The sequence below is a fragment of the Vanellus vanellus genome, assembly GCF_965231255.1.
Source record: "Vanellus vanellus genome assembly, chromosome: 1".
NCBI classification, from domain to species: domain Eukaryota; kingdom Metazoa; phylum Chordata; class Aves; order Charadriiformes; family Charadriidae; genus Vanellus; species Vanellus vanellus.
In genome coordinates this window covers 210,044,988-210,063,569 of record NC_138905.1, presented here as the reverse complement: position 1 = coordinate 210,063,569, position 18,582 = coordinate 210,044,988, and the positions used below count along the sequence as shown (strand labels likewise).

At 45.7% G+C, this 18,582-nt stretch overlaps 1 protein-coding gene across 1 annotated transcript in view; it reads right to left on the bottom strand.

Annotated features, from left to right (window-relative positions):
- Positions 1–18,582, bottom strand: part of MAML2 (mastermind like transcriptional coactivator 2) — a gene marked incomplete at both ends in the record, with an annotated part of 219,468 nt that overhangs the window by 68,964 nt on the left and 131,922 nt on the right. Inside the window, one exon of the mRNA XM_082488647.1 lies at positions 453–1,901. Within this exon, the coding sequence (XP_082344773.1) occupies positions 453–1,901 (1,449 nt within the window). The remainder of the gene's footprint in view (positions 1–452; positions 1,902–18,582) is intronic.

Sequence of the window (18,582 nt, the reverse complement as noted above, 5' to 3'; positions counted from 1 at the left end):
CTAACCCTGCTTCCCTGAGGAAAATGATGGCATAAAAATTAACATTACCTAAGATAACATAGGAATTCATTAAAATTTTGCCATTCAAAAGAGCTTACATTTTTGTAAGCCAGAAAACTTGAGAGGGGTCCAAAATAAGCTTGCATCTGCCCTACTATCTCACCTTCCTGACAAGTATCTACATAAGATATATCAGTGACATATTCACTCCATTGCGTTAAGAAAAAAAGTGTTATGAACACGTCTTTCTTGAATTTCCTATAAATGTGCATCCATGATATACCTGAATAGGTGCTAAATGTGCCATCAACAGCTCTGCTGGAGTATGTGATGAGATGGTCATTATCTGCCACCAGTACACATCTCCTGGCGGAATGAGGCCAGGCTGGGAAAGCCTTTTTAAGACTCAGACCAGAATGATTCTGTAACAAATAAAGAGGAATTTTCCTTACCTGTCTATGCTGCTGAGAGACTGGATACTGCAAACCTGAGATTTGCTGGCTTTGCTGCATCTTCTGAAGCATCATTTTTTGCTGCATTGCTAGGGGTACGTTAGGTGGCCTTTGAAGAGACTGGTTTGCGAGAGGCTGAGCAGGTTGAGGCTGCGGCTGTTGTTGCTGCTGTTGCTGTTGCTGTTGCACAGGGGCTGAACCCTGTGCCTGCTGCGTGTAGTGCAGAAGGGCAGGCTTGTTTTGGGAACCCAAAACCGAAGGCATCTGCTGGTTTGTTTGCTCTGAGTTAAAGTGAAACAAAGGCTTTGTGTTGCCATGATGCTGCTCTAGTGGTGGCTGAGTGCTGTTGATAAAGTTTCTGTTGAGGTCCTGAGGCTTCTGTTGCATGATTATGTCCATGGGGTTGCTCTGGGGAGTGTTTGGTTTATAAACATAGTTGTTCATCCCTTTCGACTGGTTTCCATTCACTGGTACCCCAAGCATCGCTGAGCTTTGTGGGCTGAACTGCTGCTGGCGAAAAGAAGGACTGGGGATTTTCTCTTGCACAAAGGGTCCAGGGGAAGGTCCTGATGGAGACAAGGTGGACCAGCTGGCCGTCTGGTTCTGCTGCTGCTGTTGCTGCTGAATCAAGGCATGCTGCTGCCGGTTGGCTGCGATCTGTTTGAGCTGCTGTGCATGAGACACCTCCTGCCAGTTAGGCAATGGCCGACTGGATGCAGAAGAAACCTGTGATACCTGTGTTTGAGGGACCGAAGGGATGGGTGAAGAGGTGGACATGGCAGCAGTGGCCATAGTGAAGGTTGGACCTGTAGAAGAAGGCCTCATCTGTGGGGAGCCCACAGGAGCCTGATTTATGCCTGGTGCATATTCACTCTTTATCACCATCTTATCCATCTGCAGAGATCTCACAGGGCCTCTCTGGCTTTGCTGCCCAAGGTCAATGTTGAATGGCTCGTCTTGTTTTATCGTGGCATTTATCATATTCTCTAGCTCAAGATCACTCATTGGTGGCACTGATATGTTAGTCAGTTCATTAAATAGTTCCTGAAGCTCCAGATCCATCATTTGTTCCCATGAGTCTTCCCCATATCTGTTAGGGAACACATTCTCATGGGATGTCTGGCCATCTAAGTGTTTGCTGCAGGACATCGTTTCTCCTGGTTCTTTCTTTACCTCTTTCAAAGTCATGTTAAACATGCCGTTCCCGCTAGCATGTGTATTGTTTGCTAGGTTGCTGCCCTTTCTTTGTGATCCTTGCCCCACAGACATAGTTCCTGACATTGACTGGCTTTGGCAATTGTTAACATGTTGTCCACCTTGTCCCACTGAGATATTATCACCCACTCTTATCCTCTTAACGTCAAGGAAAGAACTGTCTGAAACACCATTGGGCCTCTTGTTGACAGGGGACAGATTTACCACCAACTTTCTCTTCAAGGAGCCTTGGAGCTGAAAGAAGCAGAAACAAAAACAATGATTGTTAGATGACAGCGAAGAAACAATCTGTAGTCTATTTGACAGAAGGATCTTGCAAGTCAACAGGCAAGTAAGCTTTGCTTTCTACAGAAAGCTATTCTGGGCTTTCTCACTCAATGACACTACACGGGACTGTAAGAAAATACATTGTAAATGAGACATCTCCCTGCCACCATCACCCCTGTCCTTGTAGCCACCAGCACTTTTTTGGCACTACTGCCTCCCTTTCCTCCGTGGGTGTGAGTGGAGGGAGGTGGCCAGAGCCATAGCTGGCAAAACCTAGGACATATTTGCCACAGAACTGCTCCCATCCAACTGTGCTAGGCAGATCTAAAGTATTTTCAGACAGCAAAGACTAATGCAGTCACGAAATCTGCCCTTCTGCCTATCCAGTGCTGCAGGATTTCACTCTCATGATTTTGGTATATGATCCAAAAGACCATTTTTGACTGCTGTAGAGTACAAAGGTCCTAGGAGACATTCTAACGGCACACACAAGATCCAGGCATCCCGATCTCACTTGCATTTATACTGGCCAGAGATGTGTACAATTAAAGATGTTAGAAGTTAACTTGTTCAAAACTGAAAATGAAGCCACTGGAGCCACGTCAGGTTATGAAGCCAAGGGTCTGGTCCGTAACGTACTGCTGGATTATTCTCCAAAGAAGTATATTAATACATTAAGACCTACTTGTTTATGTCCTGAAACATCTGCTATAAAACACACAGTCCACACAACACTGCTCTGAGAACTATAACTCTATTTCCTGTCCTTGAATATTTACAGCGACACTTTCATCTGCTCATGAGCCCTATGGGCCTACCCAAGGCCCTGTCCACCTGATGTGCACTCATCTTCCGTGGCTGTACACACAAATTCCTATCCTGTGCACACAAAACAAAGGTGTAGGCCCGCAAACTGAAAATTTTGGATTTGGTGCAGATACCCTCAGGTAGGGTTGCTTTGAATTTCAAAAGCACGGTTCATAAAAGACTAGATCACTTTTAAACAAGCACACCCGCCATATCTTTAGCTCTGTGCGTTAAAGAGGTGCGCTCCGAGCACTAGACAGCGTGAACGCGCGCGCAGGCAGCCCTCGCTCAGTCGGCACACACGCTGTCTCTGGTTCAGCTGTGAGCAACATCAGGGAAACACGGCTCATCTTCTGCCCTTCTGTACCTGGGCAGAAGTGCACCGGCCTTGGAGACAACAGGACAACGTCATCTGACAAATACCAGTGTTTACCAGTCACTCGTACAAACTGTGACACGTTGAGAGCCAGTGATGGGCAAAGGGAACACTGAGAACTCTAATTTTCCAGTGAAGTGAGGAAGGATGATTTATGAGATCTTCAGATCATGCTGTTCCATGCACAGAAGTCCGTGGACACCTAATACTCTGTTGTGGCCCCTGTTCCACTCAACTTCAGGCTTGTCTATAGGTAAGAGCTCTTCCCAGATAACTCCACGTATGAACACTTTTTATTATGGAGTGAATACCAGAGAGTTGCTTGGGAAAAACTCAACTGACAAATATATATTTCCTCTGTACCCACCTACCCTTCTGTTGCATCAGCAGGTCACTGAGTTTACCCCTTAAAAATAAAGCTTGTAATTTCTCTCTCTGACACCGAAAATCTCATCTCGTATCTCAAGTTGAGTTTCCAGCATAGCTTTTGAATCACAGGTTGATGTTTCCATTTCATAAGGACAGACATGTTGGTGCCTATTTGTACAAGTCCGCAGACCTTGTGCCTTCAACAGTAACTAATTGTCATTAGGTGTCCCCGGGGGGGGGGAGTTTGGGTGGTCACTTGTAAAAAGCACAGACTGTCTTTGGTTAGCATGTTCCTTCTGACACATGAGTCACTGTACTTTCCTTTGCAAAAAAAAAAAAAAAGCCACGGTAAGCTGCACTTCCTTTTACCATCATCTTTGCTGTCAGTGTGTTTATTAGAAATCGTTCTTGAGCCCCCAAATTCATCTTCCTGGGAAATGGGGAAGTCCCCAGGTCATCAGAATACATGACTTGGCAGCACAGTTTGCTTTCAGATGCGCTGCTGACAGAAAGGCTGAACAGATAACGAATAATATATCCTCTGCATGCATGTATGCTTTATGTGGTTCATATGCCTCTCTGAATTAATTTTGCTTTTGCTTGACATTTTGAAGCAGGGGGAGCTGTTTAAAATGTTTAAAATTTTCAGAGCACCTGCATCAGGCTTCCCGATACAAATCAAAATGCAGGTGTTGCCCTGCACTGTGCGTAGAGGCTGCTCTTCTTCTGCGTTTGGACTAGCTGCGAGCAGATGCGGACGAGCTGTGAAGTGGTTCGCCCCGTGACACGGACAAGTCAGCAGCAGCGCCAGGGAGAGCACCACGGTCTCCAGACACATCCCTTAACCGAGCGCTCCGTCCCTCGACATGGCCTGGAGGACTCCTGGTTTCATGACATCTACTCTGCTAACATGCCCACCAAGAAGGGGCACTATGCATTTCTAAAGAAGTAACAAATGCTGGCTTATCACACCTCCCCAAAACCTTGCAAGCACTGCCCTCTGAATGCTGACAACACCTTGGTCAGTAGATGTCCCCACCTTAAAGCAGTAATGGAAGCAAATGAGGCTGCAAAGGTGCACGGGACTCTTGGGGGACTTCACTGAGGCTGCAGGAAAGGTCCCGATGTCACATCCCCCATAGGTCAGGGATGTGGAGGGCGAGGGCATGGGAAGGATGGGGCAGCCCACAGGGATGAAGCCCCTTCTCCCTCCTTGCACTGAGCTGTTACCAATTACATATCAGAGCGGTTCGCAAGGGACCGGTCTGTGTTTGTCCAGTGAGATGAGCAGTGTTCGTCACAAGCCTCTCTGTCTTGCTGTTTCATACGAACTCTGCCTTCTACAGGGCACCGCTGCCCGAGCATTACGCCTGTTTGTTTTCAGAGGGGAAAGGCCAGGGTTCGATCACTCAACTCTTCGCAGCTCTCTAGCAATCACATTTTTCAACTACTGATTGAAAGTCAGTACTTGAGCCCCTTTTTCCCCAAGCAAAGCTCAGGCTCTTCAGAGGGTAAAAAAAGAGCGTGCCAGATTTCAAGCTCCATCTCTTCCAATTTGCAAGCCAGGATTGATTTGGGTCAGTAAACGTAAAGCAAAAGTTCCTACAATACACAGTTCCTCAGATCAAACGGGCCCGCGACTGCACATCTCAAACCGCTTGAACTGGGTAATACTGAAAGGCTCTGTGATGGGAAACGAGTGACATGACAGTAAGCGGGAGAGGAGGAAGACCTCCATGCACACAGCTCCATCCCACAGGTAGGTGGGCAGCGCCGGGTGAACCACCAAAGAGCACAGGCATTTCCTGGCAGCCCGTGTCATGGTCAGACCTTCCGCTGAGCCGGCTCTGGTGAGTCAGCACGCGTTCAACGCACTTACGGGGAGGGACTGCTGGATGCATCGATTTTCTGACATTAACGCTGCACGGGCTAAGCCTCTGGAAATCACGTCCCTCAGACAGCGCGGTGCTGTTACCGGCCAACCTGCTCAGGGGCATTACCAGCAAACCTCTAGAGGTGACTTGGTCTAAACGACCCGGTGTGACACCACGTCCTGTGCAGAAGAACAATTGATTTCTATTTAAAACTTATCCCGAGTCTTGAAAGGGGTTTAAGAGAGGCAGCTTCTTCTCTAATGCTCCCTGACACCAACCCAAACCAGCAGGAGTTCCACAAAGTTAATAATTAGGGCTCATCAAAATCTGGTGTCAAATCATTTCTCTTTTGGCAAAAAAAAAAAAAAGAAAAAAAAGGGCTTTTGCTTCACCTTCTTTTGGTTGAATTTTTTTACTAAATGTAAAGCTAGAGGATTTTGCGGAAAATTGATTTTTTTTTTTTTCAGCTCAGAAGCCTTTGCAGAAACCGGAAACAACTTCTTTGGTGCAAAAGCACAATTTATCAATGAGAAATTTTAGGGATTGTTTCCCCCCAGCTATCCGTATTTAACAATATTTTTATGACATCTTTCAGCTGTTTCTGACATTACTCATGTGCGTTCACCTTGTATTCCTTTCCACCAGGACTGTCCATTATGGCCAAGGAAAGAATTTGTCTGTGATAGCAGGAAATAACAACTATCTGGTTTCACTTTCATTAAAAGTCTTATTTTTTGTGCACTTCGTGCAGATTCTTCAGTTGGAGTTCCTTCAGAATTTGCTTTTTACTTCATTTAAAATTGTGTAGGAGCACGGCGCTTGAGAGAAGTCCTAGGTGAACCATCCAGCAGCCTTGAGTTTCACAGCTCTCAGGACAGGTAAAACACAGCCCGTCCCTCTGACTTGCCAGAGTATCTCCACAGTGCCTGCAGATCTCCAAAAAAATTAATTTCCCAGTGGACCGTATCCAAGGCCTTGTACAGAGATGTGAGTAACACGCCTGACTGTCATCTCAAGATGTTAGTGGACAGACACTTAAGACTGGACCAAAACACCAAAACTCTCCAAGCAAGCTACAGAGAAAATATCAGATTGTGATAGTTTTAAGTCTCCCCTAATCCTTATTAGCTGAAGACATAAAAGGAAGATCTCCTGCCACCTTTGTTCTCCCATCTCTCACATTTTCCTACTAAGGTTTGTAGCTTTCTTAGCTTGTGTGGTGGAACAACAGGGATGAAACTCATAAAGTTCTGCTAACTTATACCCCAAGAGATTATCACAGTTTTTTTGTGAAGCAGGCAGCATGGCAGCGTTAGCAATTCATGTGGAGTAATACCCCTGATGTTAAAAAAAGCAGCTTTGGATTTTATGCTTTTAATATAGAAGCAGCAGACAAATTCACTTTAGAAGGTCCCTTTTGGACTTCCCAGACTTTCTCACAATATACACTGACTGTATCTATGGCTGCACAGTAAACAAAATCCTTCGTGCATCTGGGGAGGGGAAGGGGTAAAGGAATTACATGAAAAATACAGAAAATATTCAAACAATGAAAGTGGCCAAAAAAAAAGAAAAAAAAAAAAAGAAAGGAATTCATTCCAGAGGAGAAAAACATGCTGAATGCTACTTCTTATTTATGCTGTGGAAGCACCTTTTCATCCCAGGGCTGGACCCAGCGAGCCACCCGTGGATTTAGGACCTGATCCTGAATGGCAGCAGCTCTCCCTTTCAAAATAGTGGTTAGCAGTGTTCGCTGCCAGCCTTCTGCAGTGCCACCTCCTGCGGTGTCCGCAGGTGAGCTGAGCCGAGGAGCATCCCTCCGGGCAGGGTTTGGGGTTCACCAGGGCAGACCCTCCCCATCGCGGGCATCTCCCTGGCATGCAGGAGGACCAGGTGCCCCTCTCCTTGTTTTCTCACCCCGTCGAGCAGACACACTGGTCATAGTGGCTCACACCGTGGCCAGCTGCAGAGCCACTGATACAGCCAGGGGCTGACACAAGGATGAGGAGGGGCCACTGCCCTGAGCTGCCACCTCTGGGGCCATCACAGGTCCTATCACCGTCATCACACACGCACCTTCACAGCCTGTTTTTGACTACAGGCGCACTTTTTAGGAAGAGGCAAAAGGGCTCCCATTACCACTCTTTCTACACATCTCCTGAAATCTGGCAGCTCTGGCCATTCCCACTCTTCCCCCCACCCAGGGCAGCAGGTTCACCCTGAGGTCTCCTGAAGATCTAAATAGCATGGTCTTCTTCTAAGCACCTCTCCCCAGGTCCCTCTGCTCTATGCTTTCTCTGCACAGCAAGAGAGTATTTATTTTTAATCTTTTGTCTTCGTTTGCAACTTCTACCTGACATGGCTGAGAATACAAGCGTGACAGTTGTCTTCAGAGAGATTTTAGCACTCCAAGTTCAGAAAGTCCAATCTGCTGGATGATGCTGCTCTGGGAAACAACATCAATTTTTCATGCAGGACTGACTGACAGAGTGGGGGCTCTGGGCACCCAGCATGACGGGGAGCAGTGTTGAGAGCTGGTGTGTCCTCACAGCACCACAAAGCTCCATGGTGGAGTTAAGGTGGTCCTACCACAGTTGCAAAGAGCTGTGCAAGAGTAGCAGATGCTGTTTTCCCACTGCAGCCTGGTTTGCACAGGCTCAGCTCCAGGTGCCTCCTCTTCTTCATGCTCCTACATGCCACCCGCTCCGAGTGTGTCTTGAGGAAGGGGCCCGACCGCTCTCTCTGAGCAGTGAGGAGAAGGAGCAGGTGCCTTCAGCCCCACACTGCTGGTGACCGTGGCATCTCGAGCCAGCACACCTCCACTCTGCCTCACTCCTCTCCCATTTAGCTAATTACTCCTGACACCGTTCTGCTAACCAGGAGCAAGGTTTGCTGCCATGAGGTTTTTTGCTCTGCACATCCCAAACCTTCCAACCGCCCATCCCTGTCTTTCTGATCACAAGCTCTTTGGGAAGAGACCCGGTGTCTATCCAGGGCCTCTTGCACTGGCGTCCTAGTTCTGGTTGATCCTTAGGCATATGCACCACTGTCAATAATAATGCTGACTGAGAGGTAACACAAGTTTTTCTCCCTGTTTACTGTAGTAAGTGCCACTAAAAGTGAATTTATAGTAACAAATAAGGATGTTCCTTGGCTGACAAGTATCCAGTTAATTCTCATTAGCTGGGAACAAGGCTGGAATAGTAATCAGTATGTTAGAAATCCCACAATTTACCTTCACTTATGGAAAAATTACATATCTTGCCAACTGAACATACCAACCTAAAAAAGCATCCATATTATTCACAGTGTACTGCCTAGAAATATAACATCAGGGCTTTGGTCCAAGTTGCTGAAGCACAATAATTATATTTTTTATGCAGATTTTACATCTGAAGGATTATAAAATATCATGTCTAGCCACAGTCTTTCAGAAGAATAGGAACACAGAGAAACAATAGCACTTTAACTAGGTCAAGATTGCTAATCAGAATGTAGCAGTCATTACTGTGTGCAAAACAAATAGGCATGAAAGATCTGTATTTCTTATCCTGCAAGTATTTGTCTTCTGGAGAAGTCTTTTCTGTTTCGTTTTTGTTTTGTTTTGTTTTTGGTTTTGTTTTTTTTTTTAAGATCCTTTTCAACCATGAATAAATTAACAATCACTTTATGTGAAATCTACAGAAATTTATGTCAACGTTTATTACCATGAAATGTGGAACAAAGCATAATGCAACCTGAGCTTTGGGAAATGCGACTGCTTAACTGATCCTATCCTGATGAGAAGGAAATATCAAATGCATTATAAATGTTGACAGGATGATCAGGCATGTAAAAGAGGTCATCCAACACCACCATCCACATTGTTTACCAGTTTCATAAGTCAGCTTAAAGTATTAAAAACACATACTGTCTTGCACAGGAAGCTCCTAATCCTTAAAAATGTGGCTGCTGTCCTTTGATTTGCCTTTTAGAGATCAATAGCATAGCAGATTTCACCTAAGGAAAAACTGCTGGGAGCAGTCTGATCCTGGTTTTCTGCCTAGCATTGCTTCCAAAATGGCTGTGGGAAGGCTTTGTAGCTTCATTACAGCATGTATCCATGCCCACACATGGGCTTTCACCACCTGTCCAAGCCTCTACCTCTGCAACACTCCATATCAAACGTTCAATCAATGGAGGAAGACAGCAGCCATCCATCCAGCCTTGGAAAATAAGCAAATACTTTAACTGTTTCTCTCTTCCTGCAAATCAATGCATCACACAGGACACTCATGCCAACTCTTTGGCCTTGAGGTCTTCTGCAGGCTAAGTTACAATTCACAGGAGATCCAGTCATCCCTTGTCAATTGGAAAAGAAAAAAGATTCCTTCAGCACATTAACCAGTCATGCTTCCAGCATCAGACTCTATCAGTCAGGACAACAAGGGCCTGCTTCAACAAGAATGGCCTTCCATCACTGCTTCCACTAAGACTCCTAACGAGCAACTGGCAAAATGGCTTCTTGTTAGGAGGAAGGAGTCCTGATTCTCTGCCGAAAACTTTATTGGAGAAGTGACATTTAGGACCAAACCCAGGCCTATGGTAAGAGAACACGTCTAGCAAGGTTGCTGCACTCGCTTGCTTGATGGCTGGATTTGACCTATATTAGCATCATCTCCCTGACTCTCCCCACCATGTATGTTCACCCCATTAAAAAGGACATAAAGTAAAAGCAGTACTTAATAGCCACAGTCTGGCCACGTTTCACAGCTCCTGTATTTCCAACACTTTAGAAGACTGGAAGAAAATTGTAAAAATGGAAGTCATTTGACTCGGATCTAAATGTCTACTGCTAATTGTACTCCCAAATTTCAGTTTTAGCTCGAAAACACAGACAGAATGATAGAACAAGAATGAATAGTAAAAATAGGTCTGAGACAATGGAAGATCATTAGCAGGTTACAGGAACCCCAAATGTTTTATTGTCTTGGACCAGGACAGGTTGCCATTTAGGTAATTTCTCATTATTTGGTCTTTCTTTGAGTAGCATCTTGATGATAAGGTTGAAAGAATCCAAACCCAAGAAAATGGCCAGAGGGGGTGAATGGAAAGGTTTGGAAACAAGCAACTGCTCAGGAAGGAATTCTCTAGGAGCTGGAAAAGGTCAGTGTGGATAGAGAGGGCCAGGAGCAGTCCAGGGTAAGAAAAATGCACCTACAAGCTAAAAAAAGCCCCAACCGTTCAAGTACTGAAAAGCTTAAAAAATTATGCTTAAAGGGAATGGGAAAAAGGACAAGCAGAGTGGAAAGGATGAGTGAAAGATATTTGCAGAAGTAGACAAGTCAAATGCATGGAGACATCTCTGAAGAAACTGAAAATAAGTTTTCTGGCTTTCTTTTTCTCTCTGATTAGCAAAGAGAGCATTTGATGGCACAGAGCATCTAGCAAAAGCTTTGCTTTTGCAAAAAGATTTGCTTTGGCAAAAGAAGATGACATTGGAATAGGGTTCACGTGTCTCAAGAGCTGTTGATTTTGCACCAGGTGCCATCATCCCATGGCTTAAAATGTAATATTGAACAGTGTTACACTGGTCACTGACTAGGTACGAGAAGTATGTGAAGACCGAATCTGGTGCAGGGAAGTGATAAAAGAGGGAAAGGAAAGGGGAGAGCTGTGGCTTGGCCTGCGTGTGGAAGACAGGCTCAAAAGCAGTGCCCTCAGCAACCCGCAGATGGACTGAGGCTCAAGGAGACAGCGCCAAGGTGGGCCTTGCAAGCCTCCTCGGCGATGAGGTGACGCAGTTTGCACACTGCAACCTTTCAGCTGCTTTGTCCTGCCCCTCTGAGGCAAAGCCCTGCTGCGCAGCACACACTGTGGCTTGTGGCTTGTGGCTTGGAGCATCAGTGCCAGTGACTAAGACCGTCGCTGCAATCCCTGCCATGGACGCTCACATCTCTGCAGCCATCCAGTCTCCTAGGAGCCTTTACTGAATGCCTTTACCCTGACTACAGCTTTCTTCAAGGGGATCACTGGTCCTAGACTCATCACTGGGTCCCATGGAGACACAGTGGGATGCTAAGCAGCTGATGAAGGCACTCCTGGTAGTTCTGGACAGGAGCCCATCACCACCAACTATGCATTACATCTCCTGTGGTGGTAAACCATGAAGGTTCACCACAATACTTTCAGGTATTTTTGGCCACTACGATAGTTTTCAGTGAATGGGACAGAAGTGGATTCAGTACACTTGATGCTTCCTATATGCCTTATTTCTTGTGTGCACCAATCACCTGTTGTGTGAATTCATGCAATAGAAACAGCACTGAAAAATAAGTAGTTCTAGGCCTCTCAAAGATAACAGCCATTCTCAAAGTCACCTTTTCCTCCAAAGCAGCCTTGAGCCTGTTTCTAGAGCCAACTGTGATCCCAGAATGGAATAGCATCTCCTTCCTGACACAACACATGGTGATGAGGGAACACACTCCTGCAAGACAGGACACAGGTACCACAACCATCAACAAGAAGCAGCATTCCTTAGGCTACAGAGTGAAAATGGCTCAGCCAAGAACTCTAAGGACCCCTCAACTACAGCAGAGCTTTGTTGTGTCAGTGCTGCATCACTTTTGTAGCCTACACCTCAATGACGCACCAGGTGTGGCCAGAAGCAGAAGTGTTCAGCTACTCTACTGACTTAGATAAGGGAGTCCAGGCAACTGGAGTAAGTCCGCACCAAAAGTCATGCAGCGGAAATCCTCTGCAGTCATATAACTCCATAGCTGGGTCTCTAAAATTAAATCTCTGCAGACCACTAACACTGTAGAAGGAGAGTTCATTTGCTACATGTCCACTTACCATATTATTCACAGAAAGAAAACAAAAGTACTGTGGCAAGGGCCTGGGTGGAGAGTTCTTTAGAAGACCTATAGGATCATAAAATGACATAGCTGTGAAGGGACATGTGGACATCCTGTGGTCCAAGTCCCGCTGAAAGCAGAGCTACCTTCAAAGTTACATCAGGATGTTCAGGACATTGTCCAGGAGAGTGTTAAACACATCCAAGGATGAAGACTTCACAACCTCTCCAGGCCCCATTCCAGTGTTTGACAGCTCCCTTTTTTTTTCCTTATGTCTAATTAGCAACTTGTGTTCCTTGACTCTCACCCTTTAGTTGTTCACCTCTAAGACAAATCTGATATGTAACTGGAAAACTTTGAATGTAGAGTGAATGGAGAAAATGTACAAATTTGACTTGTATCCAAGTCAGTGATGAGGGGGGAGGAGGGGATGAAAGCCGTAAATGACAATGCACTTGAGAAATGCCAGTCTTTGTTTCTACGCAGATTCCTTCAGGGAAAGCATCAGATCAGTAGCTTTTAAATGGCACAAACACAGGGTTGACCACGCAAACTGATTCTGCATCAGATGAATCCGAGTTGCCTTTCCTTAAGCCTGATCTAAAGTCCATTGAGATATCCAAATGTTTAAATGGACTTTGTTGGACTTTGGCACTCTCCTCTTGACTATAAGGTTCCATGACAAGGACTTTACCTCTGTGTATTTTTCTGAAAAATACTCTTCATGCATTTAGACACTGTCAAACACATTAATAATGAGCCCTGTTTTCCAGCTAAATTCCAAAAGACACCAATGCACATTCAGTGCCTCTGAAAAGCAGACACCTATTTAGGTGTCAAAATAATGAATCCCTATATAATTTAGAAAACACTAGACTGAATAAAAAATAATTTTCCAATTTAATAACTAATGTGGAACCTTTCACCTTTACAGAACCAGTTAACGGTGACAGAAATCATTACAGTCGAAGGGCTGCACAGCAAACCGCTATGTATGAAACTCTGGAGGTAGCAGACCAGTTCCTAGAGGACAAATGACCACATCATCCTTGGTGCTAATTAGTTCCTTTCACCCTTCATATGCTCCGTTTTCTTTCACAAGCCTTAGCTAGGAAGCTCTGGGTCAAATGTGCTCAGAGGGCACTCACCAACTTTCCACTCTCAGAAAGACTGACCAAAAAGTCAGGGTTATCAAAGCACTTCAGTGAAACTTTGCTTGCTTATTACTTAGACTAAACTTGCTTTGGTAGACACATATTTATTCTCGTTTGTTGTGTGGGAATATACCTTTTACAGCCGGTTAAAATATCTGCAAAAATTCAAAGAGATCTCTGTCTAGCCAAAAAATCTTACTTCGTTTGCACACAGACTTCTGTCTATGGTGGTCCATACTCAGGAGCAGCCTTTGGACAGGCAGGCCATGGAGTCCTGCTTGGGACATGGACCAAATCTGAGCAGTCTCCAGGGCAGTTGCTCTGGCAGGCACAGATGAATTAAGTCGTTAGGTCATCAATCAGGCAACTTTCACGTGCACTTTCAAAAACAGAGGCAGGAAAGTGTTTTGCCACGTTCCCCAAGTGGAATTCAAATTCCAGGGACCCCACATATGCTGATATTTGTCTGCATACATGTCCTTCTCTGTGAATCTGTACTAAAGTGTGATGCAACAGCGAGCCAAATTTTCTACTGCTGTAAACAGATGCAGCTACACTGACCTGTATCAGTGTTTTATTAAGAACCAGCCCTGGAGCCTGAATTCTGGATTACGAAGCAGCATTTACTGGAAGCGCGGATTGCAGCAGGAACTTTTGTTGGATGTCTATTGCAACAGACTCCTCGCTTCTTTTTAAAGTGCCTCTAGTGTTGCAGGCTTTTACCAAGGGAACACAATGGAGCTGGCAGGAAAGCAACAGCTCTTCACCGTCTCAGAAGAGCAGAAAAAAACCCCAGCAGTCCTTAAGGATACAGCACTGCTAGGTAGCTGGGACAATGAATTAACAAGGGCTGACTCTTCCCTCCCTCCGTTTTCAAAGATAGTAAGTAACAAAATCTGGCAGGCTGAAAAGCCCCTGCTCGGAGGAGAGAGACAAAGAGGCAGGGCTGAAATTCATCGTGTCAGTTTAAAAAGGCAGAGTTTTGCATTTACACAATATGCCCATTCTTGTTCTCCTTGACTCATGGAAAAATATTGAACATCGCACAAGAATGTAGGAATGTGTCTGGTGTCTGATCTCCACAAAAATCTAAACGCCGTTTGCATTCACGTAAGAAATAAAGAGCGGCTGTCCAGGCTCCCTTGATGTGTTAAGAAAATAACGGTAGTGATAGCAATATCGCTATAATAACAGCAGTAATAAAATTTTTAAAATTGGCTGCGTAACCAGTACAAATAAAGCACGAACTCGGGCATTCCGAGCCCTTAATCCCAAACACAGCTCGGCAGAGCTTTCTAGACCATTTGCCTGTCACAAGCATCGCAAAGACTTCTCTCCACCAACTGCATCTGCAGCCACTGTTTGTTTTCCCGGACAGCAGAGGTTAAAGCTTTTTATTGCTTTTTTGACTTTAGATGCCATAATAGTTGCAGTGCCTATATTACCATCTATGGCAGACAGTCTGCGCGTCTGCCAACTGTCAGGCAGCCTATTCATCTCCAGTTGCCTTTTGCCTACTTTCTGCAGCAGAAGAATTTCCCTCCACTCGGTTTCATGTGCTGTTCCTGCCGACGTTTCTGCTGCTTGTTTTTAATCGCAGCCTGGCTTCAAGCCTGGGGGGCATGGGAGCCTGCAGCCCCGAAGAACCTGTGGCTCCTGCGTTGAATGCAGCTCGCCAGCTGGCCAGCTATGGGCCAGCGTCTGGACAACATCATGTAACTGGCCTTACGTGACTGGGGGTTACTGGATGAACCTCCAATCGTTGACTGGAGGAAGAGGCAAGCAATGGGGTCACCATGGCTTGCACTGATGGGCTGCTCTAGGATCCCCCAAAACACCCTCATCCTGCTCGTCCCGTGGCAGAGCTGTGGAACTCGGCTACTCATCCTCTGCCTAAAACCCTCTCTTCATTCCCCCGATCTTCTCATCCATCCAAAGCACATGGTCTCTGTCTTGAGGATATCAGTACACATCATGTTTGGCCACTCCTGACCCAGGTGTTCCTGGATATCCCCTCAAGTACCCACCAGCGTATCTCTAAAGCATCCAATACGGTGGTGTTTTACCAAAGCCTGCTTAGCAAGTAGGATTGTGCAGGAAGCTAGGCAGTCCTCAGGCCATAACCCCAGACCCTATGATCACAGCCCTATGCTCTATTATCCTTTGCCTAAACGAATCATGCTCCCATTTAAGGGAGTCCCTGAAATCAAGAGAGGCAATGCTGATATCTGCTGGTTGCCTCCTTTTGCTCCCAGTACATTAGTGATCTGAAAACCTGCAGACTTACATATTTCCTGACCCACGACATGAGGTAGTGACTCACAGGAGACGGAGACAGCATGAACCGCTCTGCCAGACCTTGCGACAGGGGTAAAACAGATCATTCAATTGCATGAAGCTTGTCAGACTGGTGTGTTTATTTTACTTTTTTCTAGGTGTGACCCAGCTCGTGGCCTCCTTACCAACACTGTGAGAAGCCTCTTGAAATTTCACTTTAAATCCTAACCCAAAAGTATCATAGTTCACAATTACCAAGTCCCGAGTCATGGGTTGCTCTTCCTGTCGTTACTGCTTTATGAAATTGCCTACAGAAAAGAAAAGGCACCTTAAAATAACCTCCCTCACACACCCCAATCAGGAAGCCCACAGCCAAAGGCATTTGCCCACCTCTCCTCTCCCTGAGGAGCCTGGGTCTAGAGCTCCTGAAGTCAACAGAAAGACTGTTGTAGACATCAGTGTGTCTTGGATCAGGCCCCAGTTACCCACGAGAAGAGATGGGCTTTGCAGCCCATCCAGATGGTTAACAGGTTTAACATACAACCGCTGCCTTATTAAATCTACAGTAAATTAAATGAACACTTAAGACCCTCAACTGAAAGTGCTATTGACTGTGGTAATTAAATCAAAATACCCAATTAACCACACGAGAATAGGAATGAATATATCATGGGGCACCACTCTAGTGTCTGAGCCAATCAGATGTTGTCTATACCTTAATTTGGGCTGAAATAATTTTTAAAGGGAGTTTATGATTATTTAGAGATGTGTTTATACAGCATATGCATATATATGTGTATATATGTGTGCATATATATATAGACACATATTATAGTATTATATTTAAGTCTTCTGTCTGAGCTCTTAGTCTTACATTGGCAGAGCCATACTTTTAATTCCAGGTCAGCCACCGTCTTCCAAGATAAACTCGCACATTATTAAAACATCTAAATCAGAAGGATTACAAATGTCCCGCAGTGGACTTTTTTTTTTTTTTTTCTTTATTAAGAACATTTACATGAAGGTGTCTGCAGTTTCAATGCCATTTCAGACTGAGGCCAAAGTGAATGCTTGGTAAAAAAAAGAAAATAAAAAAAAGAAGAAAGAAAAGAAAAGAAAAGGAAGAAAAAAAAAAAGAAAGAGCCTTTTTTCTCTCTGTTTAGCCTGGGCTGTCAGGTCTCTGCCTGCTGCTCTAACCACGGCCACCCCAAAGCAAAAGTTTACCTTTAATTAAGGCATCTAAGCATTAGGATTCTTAGGCTCTGAAGCTGTCTCATTTTCCTCCCCCTCCTTTTTTCAATTAGGAATGGAAACTTTATCTCATCTGCAAAGGTACACTTTGCCCAAATGTTGACAGATTGCAGTGATAAACCTTTACTTCTTCACGCGAGGCAAGTCTCCTGGTGGAAGGTGCTCAGTCATCCCCAGTGACAGGTCCCCCCCAGAGACATGGTGGTTTCGGGGCTGCCTCAGATCGGAGAGGACCTGGGCCTGGTCACTGCACCCTGCTCTCCCAGAGACAGAGTATGAAGCCCTGGCTTTGGTTTGGCCTTTGTTTGGAGGAGAATTTGCTCTCCACAAATCACGAAACTGCAGCCTTGTAATAGCAGCACGCAGAATGACAAAAGGCCAAATCGGGTTACAGTCACTCAACCCTACTGAGTTATTTGGGTAGTGGCAAGAGGAGTTATTTTTAATGACTTCACGTCCCAGCCTCATAGACAATAACCAGATAGTGTCTATGAGCCTGCATAGACACTTCAGCTCAGGATCAGGCAGCTCCTGAGAAAACAAAGATGTGACAGGGTGGAAGATGTCCTCCATATTTGGGGTTTTTAAGTAGGGAACACATTTCCTTCCGTTTCCTCAGCCATCCCACTCACCCTGGCATTGTTCCTGGCGTTGCCCCTGGCTTGCCCTGGGGTGATGACCAGGTGCCACTTCTGCCTGGCACTCCTAATAGCTTCAGTGTCTTGATGGCCAATGGACAAAGCTGAGGCAGGCGGCTCTCCTTGATGAAGCTGGACCCTGCATCCCTGTGGCACCGTGTTCAGAGGGTGCGAACTGCTGTCCTCCACCCAGGCTGTGGAGCTGGTGGAGGCAGAGGTGACCCTACTATGGTTCTGCAGTGTTTCGGAGGGGCCATACAGGTACCATTTCTGTAGCTCTTCTCTTTGCTTTGGTGACGCCTCCAGTTTGGCCACTTCCATATATTTTCTGGACCAAACTGATCTCTTATTGTTCCTCTCCTCATAAGTGGAATTGCAGCCCCTGTGGCCCTCTGCCACTGTTTATGCTGGCAGAGACCAGTGAATATTGGCAGGCAAACTTGGATGAGATTCACACAGTGAGAGGGCAGGGAGGGAAGAAAGGGCACACTATGGCCCTCAGTGCCTTTGCTTGCCTTGCAGCGACCATGCTCGTGGACAAAGGGAAAGGAGGTCACAGGTGGGGTGAGAACTCTCCTTGCTGGTCAGGAGACTGGGCTGAGGCAGGTTTTGAAATGCTTAGATCTGAAAGATATCTTAGATCTTGGTAGGTATTTGTAAGACCTGTTCTTTCTCGGTGGAAGATGCTCAGCTGGCCCCAGAAGCTTTCTTTTATTCATCTGACAACACTTCTGGATATATTCTGATGCGTACCCTACCTTGTGAAGGAGAGGTCATACAGCCATGTACAAAACATGCTGGAAGAGATGCCTCAGGTGTCAAAACGCGTGGACAAGCTCGAGCAGCAGGGCAAAGCTGCGCTGCTTTGGCCATCCCTCTTTCACCCTACTGCAGAGAGAGGCAGGAAAAATGAGGATGCCGTTGATCAAGGTGGCCCACCTTTATGTCTGTGAGATGCCCAATTAAACCAACTCCCGCTGAAGTCAACAGAAAACTCATATCAGGCCCCAAGGCCAATCCTTGCTGCATTAGAGCCTAAAAGAAGAACCTGGCCCAGGCTGCCTGG